This window comes from Columba livia, chromosome 26 (assembly GCF_036013475.1).
Source record: "Columba livia isolate bColLiv1 breed racing homer chromosome 26, bColLiv1.pat.W.v2, whole genome shotgun sequence".
NCBI lineage: Eukaryota > Metazoa > Chordata > Aves > Columbiformes > Columbidae > Columba > Columba livia.
The window spans coordinates 78,332-88,937 of NC_088627.1; the positions used below are offsets into that span (position 1 = coordinate 78,332).

The following is a 10,606-nucleotide window of genomic DNA, read 5'->3' on the forward strand; positions in this document are numbered from 1 at the left end:
GTCCCAGCATGCTCCGCGCGATTTGCATAGCGCTTGGGGCCACTGAGGAAAGAATCGGTGTTTTCGGGGGAGAAATAAAAGCAGAAATGGAGAAAAAAGGCGTGAAACTTAAGGAGGAAGAGAGCAGAAATGTGGAATTGGACACTTTTTGTCAAGGAAACACTCGTGCTTCGCCGTGACCTGAGTGGTGCCCTGGCACTTTCCCCTCCCAGCCGGCCGAACGTTTACTTTTAAAAAGGGCTTCTGCCGTGCGTGGCACGGGGGGGCTTCGCGGCCGCCCTCGCGGAATCGACATCAAGAGATTTCGGAAGCACAATTTTTGTGAGGGGGGCCGCTGGTGACCGCCTGTTCCGGCGCCCCGGGCAGCTGTCAATGGCAGAGCCGCGATGAGGGTTGGGTGGCGGGGTGTTATGCTGCATGGGGTTGGTTGGCCCGGGAGGGACAGGGTGTCTCAGTTTCCGAGGCAGGTTTTTGGTCGCGCAGTGGGGCTGCGCGAAGTGGGAGTCGCACGGGGCGTGCCTTCCAGCAGGATATATGTATTTAATACCGATAAATACGATCGTATTTAGAAAATATTCTCCCAACGCTTGGAGCGTTTTTTTTCTCCCATAGCCCCTGCCCGTTCCCCCGGGTCAGGCTCCCGCTGCATCTTCACAAGGCCTCGTGGTACACGTGCGGGAGAGGACTGTCCTCCAGGGGCCCGTCCGCAGAGGGGATATCCCCACCGGGGCCGGCAGTCGTGCACGCCCCGGCGGGCAGCTCCCCGGCCCGCGGGGCGGGCGCGTCGTACCGCAGCGGGGGGGAAACGGGGAGCCTTGGCACGCCGCAGGGGCTGTGGCGGGTGCTGGCGGGTTCGGGCTCGCTGAACGGTGTGGCGTACTCGGGCTCGGGCAGCAGCGGCTCTGCGTACTCGTGGTATTTTCCCGGCACGTCGTAGTGGCTCACGACCAGCGGCAGAGTGTAGCCCTCGTCCAGGAGAGGCTTGAAGGTGCAGGGTCCCATCTGGCTGCTGGTGGTCACCTGCACCAGGTCTGGCTCAGCATATTCTGCAACGGGGGTGCAAGGCTCTGAGCTGGGGACTGTTCCCACGGCGGTGCTGTTCCAGATGTGGGTGGGCTGAGGGCACCCATGGGTGGAAAAAACAGGAAAAACCCGGCAGATACATCCCAAAACCCAGCCGGGGCTGGACAGCTACCCCACAGGGACAGGCACGTCCCTCTGCACCAGCATGGAGTGGGGGTCCTGGTGCCCTCCAGCCGCCTTCCAATGTCCACATCCGTGTTTGATGCAGAATAATAAAAATAAAAATAATGAAGATAAATAAGGCCTGTCAAGGTCTACCTTTTGTACAGGACCATGTGGGACAGGTCAGACCAGAGTGGTGCTGGGGGGCAATGGGCACCCCAAGGTGCAGTGGGGGAGACACAGCTCCAGCTTTTGGCTGAAGGACCCATTTGTGCCTCAATGTCCCTATTACCTGGTGAATGGGTCTGGTCGAGGTCCCCCAGCGCAGCCGTCATGGGGAACGAGGCCAGTGCAGAGCCAGAGGGCGGCAGGCTCTGCAGGGAGCACACATGGCTCGGGCCCAGCTTGGGGTACCCTGAGCAAAGAGCAGAAGCCTCTGGTTGTCACATGCCATCCCTTGTGGACAGGCATGGCAGGACCCCCAAGGGAGTTTGGAGGCTCTTTACCTTTCATTTTCCCACAGTTAAGCTCTGCCGCCAGCTTCCTGCAAGGGGACAGTGAGGTGGGGGTGAGGGATCCCATCAAACCCACCACCACCCCCCTCCTTGCACCCACTGCACAGGGGGCTGCACCACTCAGTACCTGGAGAGCAGCCAAATGGAGTCACTGCACTTTGGGGGGGCAATGCTACGTCCCCCAGGGTGAAGTGGGGGGCAGGATGGGACCCACCTCTTCCTGCGGCAGAGGAAAACCAGCAGCAGGAGGCTGGAGCAGAGGAGAATGAAACCGCCAATAAGCAGCATCACCAGCAGTGTGGAGCCTGGGGAGGGAGGACAGCATCAGCCTCCGGGTGCCCCATCCCACCCCTCTGCACCCACAAGTGACAGGAGTCCACCCACGGGTGACAGGAGCCCAGTCGAGGCCACCAGAGAAGGAAAACCAATGTGTTGTCACAGGGGAATCTTAAAGTCCAACTGGGTCCATCGGTGCCTAGAGCATCCACAAAACAACACTGCACCCCAGGAACAGCACCCCCCCCCCAACAGCACCCACCTGCCTTCTCCGGGTCCAGGGTGATGCCAGGGATGGGTGTGTGGCTGGCTGGGCGGCTGGTGGGGACAGGAACCTCCTTGGGGACACTGGACACTGCAGGGCATAGCAGGGACTGTCAGTGTGGGACCACCATTGGGCGCACAGGGAGGTTGGGGATCCCTAGGGGATGTTTGGGATGTCAGGTGGTGTGCAGAGGGGCTCACCGTAGGGTCGGGGCACGCGGACCCGTGCCAGCTGGCAGCCCACCAGGGCCACCTTCAAGGCCACATGCTGGTGCCAGCTCTGGGGTGTGACACGGACGTAGCGGGCGACAATGGGCGGAATGAAGGCATTGGAGACCTCCCCTTGGCTGTCAGTGTTTCCTTCAAAGACCTGCCAGAGAGGGTGAAGAGAGTGCAGATGGCCACACATCCGCGGGCAGGGGGTCTGTGACCCCCCTATTGTCCCCCCCTGCATCCACCTTGTCCTCCTGGCCACTGCTGCCTCTGTAGGGTCTCCAGTTCTTCCGGTCACGGCTGGAGGAGACCCGGTAGGATGTCACGTAGTAGTTGTGCTGCTCGGATGATCCCTTCGTGATGATGCCTGTCAGTGCAGGAGTGAGCCCAAGGGGGGCCCTGCTGTCAGCCGGGGGGTGCGGGGCTGAGGAAGGGCTTGGGGGGGCCACTCTGTCCCCCAAAATGCCCCATTGCATGGGGCAGAGCTTTTCTAGACAAAATAACCCCCATCTCTGGGACACCCAGCTCCATGATGGGAGGGGACCAAGGGACAGGACATATCATCCCCCTGGGAAACCCCCCACCAGGGGCTCCCTCCAGCCCTGGGAGGGGGTTTGGGTGGCAGATTTAATTGTCGAACCCCACACTCTGCCCCAAGGAGCCAATAACCTCCAGCCCCGGCTGCGAGCCACGCATTCCTCCCTCCTTCAGCCTTCGGCTGGACAATGTCCCCATTTTCCTCGCCGCGGTCACCAGCCACTGCCACACAAAGCCCCCGCTTTCAGCAGCTCCAGCCAAACAAAAGGCGTGCACTGGCACCAGATGCAAGAGCATAATATTAACTTGTTCCTCCCAGAAATAGCTGCGGATGGCAGGGGGCTTGACAGGGACAAAATGGGGAGAGGGGAAAGCTGGGGAGGTTGACGCTGTCTAAGTTTGCACCAGTATAACCATGGCCCAAGGAGCTCAAATTCCTCCTGGTTATTGCAACTGCTCTGGACAGTTTTTTTTGGGGGGGTCTGTGAGGCTGGTGCCCATGTCACCATAGGGAGGACAGTGGTTAGGGTGGCCTGGGGACAGCACTCACCAGTGATATTCCTGCGGGTGCCCAGGTCCAGCTCCAGCCAGGCGGCCTCAGTGCCAGGTTCGGTGGCCCAGGAGTGGCCGGTGATGCCCAGCGCTGCCCGTTCAGCCACCCAGGTTCTGTCTTGGCCCAGCATGTCCACCTCGTGCCACCAGGACGAGGCATTGAAGGCAGCCACCTCCAGCGCATCATCACAAGCTGGACATAGAGACAGCAGGTTGGGAGCCAAAAATATGGCTTAATTTCAGGGAAAATGGGAAAAAAATACCTTTGTGGAATATGAGCCGCTTCTCAGAGAGGGATCCCCTGCGGGCAGAAAGCATGGGGAGCATCGGACATGGGGAAAAGGGCCCCAGGTGAATAAATCTGTGGAGTGTCTAAAATCAAGCGGTGGCAGGTCCCCGGTGTCAGCACAGATGGGTACGGGGTGCAGCCAGGGACCCCAGCCCCACCCACCCACCTTTTGGAGTGGAGCCCATTGGCGAAGGCTGACTCGTAGAGCGTGATCCCCTTCTCCCGGGACAGGGTGACCTGCCCGCCCAGCTCGTCCGCAATCACCCCAGCGTGCACGGCCGCCTTGCACAGTACTGAGGTCTGTGGGGAGCAGGGACAGGTGAGAGCAGCCCGACTGGGGAGGAAAGGGTATCCCACGGGGCACCCCATGGCCAAACCCATCCCCTGTAGTCCGCTGGGGAGTGACAAGCAGTGGCCATGCGTGCCGGGAACCATCCCTGGTGGGTGCACCCCTGAGGCAAGCCGGGCTCTGCACTTACGTCCCGGTAGCCCTGGCTGGGGTTACCCCAGATGTCCCCGTCGATGTCCTTGCAGCCCGCAGGACAGTACACACTGAAACACATGGCAACGGGGAGTCAGGGCTCGCTCCTGTCCAATTCCCCTCTGCACACCCGTTTGGTGCCCATCCCGCCGCAGCTGCAACCCCAAGCACCCGGGAGAGGAATGGGGATAAAACTGGGGTAGATGGGGACCGGCAGCAATGCCAGGGTGGGGGACACCAAAGCGGGGACCACTAACTCCCCCAGCCACTCACCTGACATGTTCCTGGGTGTAGTGGGTGCCTCGTACCAGGCAGGAGACCAGGTCTGCAAGGCAGGGATACCCCAGGGTGAGGGACCCCCACCCACCCCAGGGCACCCAGAGGGACAGGGGAGGCTGGTCCCTCAGTCCCTGCAGCCATTGGCCCCATGCCTGCATCTCTGCCTGGGATTGGGGACCCAGCTGACCTGGGGGTCCAGGGTGCTGTGGGGGGTCCCAGTTGGCTGGGTGGTCTGGGGGTCTCTCATTTTGGGTCTTCAGTGAACTTGGGGCAATTGGAGCCCACCCTGGGGTCAGCAAGGAGCTCCCTCCACCCCCGGCTGTGCCTCCCCATGGGCCAAAACACGGCCCGGGGGGGTTTCTGCATCCCTGAGGGATGCTCCCCCCTACCTGGGTGCTGCGAGGTGGCGTAGGACAGGAGGAGACCTCGTCCTGAGTGATGGCTGGTGCTGTTGAACAGGACGGTGACAGCACTGGAGTTTGTCACCAGAAGTGGGGTGGCGGGGACAGCATTCCTGCAGTAGGGCCCTGCAGAGAAGGGGCCATGAAGGGGACTGGGGCTCCCCAGAGATGGGCACAGGCACCCAGACCCTGGGGTGACACCTCCCCTGGCCCAGCCCTTGTCAGGGCTGGGGGCACTCAGGCATTTGGACTGTGCTTAGGGTGGCCCCAGCCCCAGGATGGCCCCATGCCAGGCTGGTCCCAGCTCTGGGGTGGTCCTATCCTGATGGTGGTCCCACGCCCAGGGTGACCTTGTGCCAAGGTGGTCCTGTGCCAGGGTGGTTCCAGCCACAGGGTGGCCCCATCCCCAGACCAGTTACACCCAGGCTATGGGGGGGTAACTGGGGCACAGTCCCCACTGTCCCCCCACAGCCACGAGCAGCACCGGGGGGGACACAGCCCCCAGGCATGAGGTCAGAGCTGGACCAAGCTCCCAGGGTGGCACCCCAAGATGTCCCCACCTCCCTGAGCAGGGACAGATGATCTTCCAGCCAGGCAGGGACTGTACCCACCTTCCAGAAACGCTTCCCTCCAGAGCATCTTTACTGGCCCAAGTAGCCACCAGCTTTTATTCGGCACTTGCCACTCTTCCCCTGATGCCATGGCATGGCCCCATGGGACCCCAAAATGGGGGCTGCATCCCTGTCCCCTCCCCATCTCCCCTTTCACAGGCACTGCAGTAGCTGCCTCCTAAATCCCCTCATTTAATCCAAATCAATTTGCAGCCTCCATCTCCCTGATTAAAACTTCAGCTTTGCGGACAGGCAGGTTCCTTGGGGACACCCCTGGTCCCAACCAGGGACAAGAGGTGGCCCCAGTCCCCAGACTGGCGTCACCCCCACACGATTTCTCTCTGTTCTGCATCATGTCCATCACCAGGGACTCGGGGCACCCAGAAATGCTTTGAGAAAATGAGAAAATGCCATCGTTGCCCTGGGAACAAGGAGCTGTATCCCCATGGTGCTGGCACTGACACCTCCCTGGCAGAGTTGTGTCATGCCTCAGTTTCCCCACCCCAACCTGCACCCTCACCCTGCCTGGGTCATATTTAACCAAGAGGTCAGGCCCAGGGGACATGGGACATGTGTGTGTGCAGGGATGTCACAGAGTCATGGAAGTGATGGGGGCTCCACGTCATATGCAAATGACATGCATGTGAGATGCAGATGACATGTGTGCACAGATTTTCCCACCCGCTACCAGATGCCAGCGCTGTCCTGGACAGATGCTGCAACATGTGGCTCACTGCCCACTCCGCCAGCAGCTCCAGAGACCCTGGTGTGCTGGGGACTTGTCAGTTGAGCCTTAGGCTGCCAACCCCATGGGGACCGCAACGTGTCTCCAGCTTTTATTCGGACCAGCTCTGAGTCAGCAGGAGGGAGCCCACAGCCTCCACTTCCTGAAAAACATCTGGGACTTGTCAAGGGCTGGCGTCAGCCGCGCATGAGTGAGCAGGACTGTGGCACACACCCAAAGGGGCTAAGGGTGCCCCCACCTCCACCAGCCCCCCAGGAGCATCATCGAGGGTCTCCCCTGTCCTGTGCTGCTCTGGGATCCCTCAGGCTGGCCCAAGTCATGTCTGGGCTTTGGGATTCTGGGAGATGGGGATAAACATGTCCCCGAGGTCATGGCAGAGGAGATGAGCGACATCACGTGCTGTCAACCCTCTTGTCTGCCTGCCTGGAAAGGGCAAAAGCCCTGGAAAACGGGAAAACGCCAGTCCTGGTAGAGCTGTGGGGAATCGAAACTGGCTCCTTTCCACCCCACATTTCCCACAGCGTCCCCTGCCCCTCACCCGGCCTCATGGCTGCTCCTCCATCCCACCCCATGTACACCCCAGCACTGACGCTTTCCCCCCCAACCCAAGATGTCTCCCCCAGCACCTGCCACCTTCCAGGTGCTGTCAAAGCCCTCCAAGACCATTAAATTTCTCCAGGAAAATCCTGGAAGCGTTTGAGCAGCGGCTCCACAGACAGAACTAATTAATCAGCAGCTGCATCTTTGGGCACCCCATCCTCAGGTATCCCCCTCTTCAAGTACTCCTGTCCTCAGATACCACCCTCCTTGGATATCCCCCTCTTCAGGTCCCCCCATTTCAGGTACACCCATCCTTGGGTACCCCATTCCTTAAATATCCCGATCCTCAGATATCCTCATCCTCAGATACCCCCTTCCTCAGATATGCCCCCTCCCATGACAAAAACAGCTAAAAAGCTGGATTTTCCTGATCTTCTCCTTATCCAGGATTTTACATAAAGCGATATCACCCCTCCCCATCTGCAGCTCCTTGGCAGGTGCTGCCTCAGTTTCCCCCAGGACACCACCTCTTACCATAGGCAGTGCCAGCCTGGGGGTTGGTGAGCAGCACAGAGCTGCGGGCACAGCGCTCAGAGGGTTCCAGGTCCACGTCCCCAAAGGCCAGGAGGAGGGAGGTGCCCGGGGGCGCACGCAGCCACCAGCGGCAGGAAGTGTGGTTGGGGTAGGTGCCCGGGTAGTTCTTGGAGCTGAGGGTACCACTGTGGGGTGTCAGCAGCGTGTGGCCGCAGCCATCCCCTGTGGAGAGACGGGGTACGGGCTCAGCCAGGCTGCTGCCTGCCTCAGTTTCCCCACTTGGTACAGTCACCAGGGACACCCCATGGGCACCCGGAGCCCTTTCAAATGTTTTCCTTGGTTGAAACATCATTTTTTGTGGCTTTTCTGGCTGCTCTCTCCACTGGGGACAGTCCCCAGGGGGACCCAGGGGTGAAGTTGCCTCAGTTTCCCCCACAACCACCCAGTGCAGACCTGTACCTCCAGCCCCTCTCCATCCCCCAGCCCAGGAGGATCCCAATTTTGGGGACTACAGGAGGATGCAAGGAGGAAACACTCCCCCTCCACAGGGCTGTACAGCTCCAAGCAGCCCCTGAGCACTCTTGGCTGTGGGCTTGACCTTGAAGATGACCTTGGGCAGCTGCATCCCCGTGGCCACGTCCCCAGGTCAATGCCAAAACCACCACAAAAAGGGCCTTTCTCTGGGCTTGCTGCCCCCGGGCACAAGGGAATATTCTGGAAACTGGAGTTGAAAGCATCCGGCGTCAAGCACCGTTTGGGATTTCTGGTGTATCCAGGGCAGGACTGGTGAAAGGAAGTACACCACCCCGCCCCTCTGCATGGCTGGGGGGGGGGGGGGGGCATTGTTCACTCCCCTTCCAGCCCCAAAAAGCTGCTGCTCCTGCCAAGCAGAAAGAAAAGTGATGGGCTCGGCTTGCCCCTGCCTTGGCCGCCATCACCGTCACCAGGAGACAGCACAAAGCACCGGCACGAGAAAATCCTGCAGGGATCAAAAAAGGGGGAGCTGGAGGTGGAAGATGCCAGGCCCTCCCCAGAGCCCACTCCTGGCCAGACTGTAGGAAAGGCTGGCGTCCGAACTTGGAGGAGGGGGGTTTTCCTGTGAACCCCCCTGGGCAGGCATGCGGGACTGAGTGAAATCCTCAATTTCCCACGCCATTATGGCAAAGCTGGGAAGGATTAGGCCCTCAGGGGCTGGCGGCGGGGGGCACTGGGTGGATGTAACCCCTCTGGGGCTGCCAGGAAAGTGGCTCCCAGAGGGGCTGCTGTGCTGCGGGGGAAGAAATTTAGGGTATTTGGGCAGAGTTTCAGACAAGCAAGGTCAGAGCTATCAGGATCAGCACGGAAAACCCTCTCTGGCCAGGACACCTTGGCATGTGCACCCAAGCTGGGGGTCCTGGATGGACACCCCCGGCTCCAATCCCACTGTCGGTGGGTGTGGAGGGTCTGGGGGGGCCCCATCCCAGGAAAACCCATCCTGGGAAAGGAAAAACTCGATAAAATGGCCAGTGTGGCCAGCACATGCTGGGTGGCAATGCCAGAGATAAACCAAGAGCTACACATGCACACCCGATGATTTAGCTCCCAAGATACTACTGAGGGAATGGAACAGCGAAGGCAGAGCCATGGGGGGGGCTTGTCTCTGGCTACAGAAAAATCCCCAGCCCCCCCCAAAAAAAGGTCAGTTGCAAAAAAATGGGAAAACTGGATTTCCGCTGAGTGAGGGCAAAGCCGCAGTGTTGGGACCACCCCTGCCGGGGGGGGTTGTTTTCTCAGAGGATGCAAGACAGACACAACAGGGCGATGCTCCAGGAAAAGCCCTGGTACGGTCCAGGGCTGGGAGGGCTCCACCGAGGGCTTTGGGAGCCAGTGGGAACCCGCTGTGGGATGTGTACCAAATCAAACAAGTGGGGAACGCAGTGGGGATTCTGCCCCCCGTGGTCACGTCCTGGCCGTGCCTCAGTTTCCCCTCGCTGGACATGATGCTTTGGATGTCCCGTTCCCCTCTCCTGATGCTCGAATGCGTTGGAGATGAGCAACGCCGGGGAGAAGTCCTTCTTCAGGATGAGGTTTTGGCTGAACGTCCCCTCGGGGCCTTTCCCAGACCCCACAGGCTGCAATTCTCCCGCCCGGAGCGACGCTGCCGGGACCTGCAGCATCCCCCGGGATGGAGCCGCTGCCCGGCTCTCCCAGCTGTGCACCGTAAGCCCCAGCGATCCTCTTAAACCGGGGCAGAGCCGGGCCGCTGGGGATTAGGGGTTTCCGGGGAAGCCGGGTAGGAGGGACAGAACCGACCCCGGGACCCCCAGCGCAGGCGGCACCCTGATACCGGGAGCGGGGGGCACAGGGGAGCACGGCGGGGTCTGCGAGGAGACCACCGGGTGCGGGACCGGGGCGGTGCGGAGATGGTGGAGGCAGCGGGGAGCTCGTCCTGTCCGGTACCGGAGCAGAAGCATGGCGGGGACGCCGTCCCGGATCGGTACCAGGACAGGCGGACCGCGGAGACTCAGTCCCAGTGTGGTGGCGGTCTGGGGACAGCGGGGACCCGTCCTGGATCGGTACCGAGGAGCCCACCCTGGTCTGGACACAGTGAGAAGCCTGTCCCGGATCGGTCCCGGGACAGAGGAGAGCCCGTCCGGTCCCTGGTCTTCATCCCAAACCCAGTCCTGGGCGCGGTGTACGGCCCATCCCAGCGAGGGAAGATGAGCCACGGGGGTGTCAGCGGGCGCAAGACTACCGGTGCTGTGTCCCGGTGCGGGGTGCCCCGCCGCAGGTGCCCCACAATCCGCACTCACCGTCCTGTCCGCCGGCCGGGCGCAGCCCCAGCGGTCCCAGCAGGAGGCAGCGGCGGAGCAGCGCCAGCACCAACGCCCCCCGCGCCGTCCCGCCGTCCGTCCGCATCCTGCCGCCGCCGCCGGTCCCGCCGCGCCCGCCGCCCGCCCCCTCCTGCCTTGCCACGCCCACTGGCTGCCACCGCCCTGCCTCGCGTCGCCATTGGGCCGCCTCGCTGTCAGTCAGCCGGCAAGGCCCGCAGAAGGGAGTGGGCGCGGCGCGGCGGGGGTAGCGGGGGCTCGGCCGGGTCAGCGGCAGGGTGGTCCTGGGTACCTCGTGGGGCGGGCTCGCTCGTGGCTGAGGGACACGGAGCCCAGAGGCGGCCCTGGGAACCGCCCCAATGCGCCCGTAGGGG

The 10,606-nt window shown here is 61.6% G+C and overlaps 1 protein-coding gene and 1 non-coding gene across 7 annotated transcripts; one reads left to right on the forward strand and one right to left on the reverse strand.

Annotated features, from left to right (window-relative positions):
• The first annotated feature begins 232 nt into the window (after nucleotides 1–232).
• On the forward strand, nucleotides 233–361 carry LOC135576447 (U11 spliceosomal RNA). Its single transcript, XR_010468193.1, has one exon. It is a non-coding gene; the product is annotated as a U11 spliceosomal RNA (small nuclear RNA).
• Nucleotides 362–520: 159 nt separating this feature from the next.
• On the reverse strand, nucleotides 521–10,527 carry LOC102091825 (discoidin, CUB and LCCL domain-containing protein 1-like). 6 transcript variants are annotated; one of them, XM_065041314.1, is made up of 15 exons: nucleotides 10,215–10,527; nucleotides 7,423–7,644; nucleotides 4,981–5,118; nucleotides 4,586–4,637; nucleotides 4,311–4,383; nucleotides 3,998–4,131; nucleotides 3,806–3,843; nucleotides 3,541–3,735; nucleotides 2,699–2,820; nucleotides 2,442–2,610; nucleotides 2,239–2,331; nucleotides 1,915–2,005; nucleotides 1,692–1,729; nucleotides 1,478–1,600; nucleotides 521–1,046 (listed from the first exon to the last, which is right to left on the reverse strand). In XM_065041314.1, the coding sequence occupies exons 1-15, from the start codon at nucleotides 10,318–10,320 to the stop codon at nucleotides 652–654; spliced, it is 1,989 nt and encodes a 662-aa protein (XP_064897386.1). In that variant the 5' UTR covers nucleotides 10,321–10,527; the 3' UTR covers nucleotides 521–651. The 6 variants fall into 6 exon arrangements, with proteins under 6 accessions (XP_064897386.1, XP_064897383.1, XP_064897384.1 ...); XM_065041311.1 differs by having other exon boundaries at nucleotides 1,828–2,005; XM_065041312.1 differs by having other exon boundaries at nucleotides 3,806–3,903.
• Between the last annotated feature and the right edge of the window lie 79 nt (nucleotides 10,528–10,606).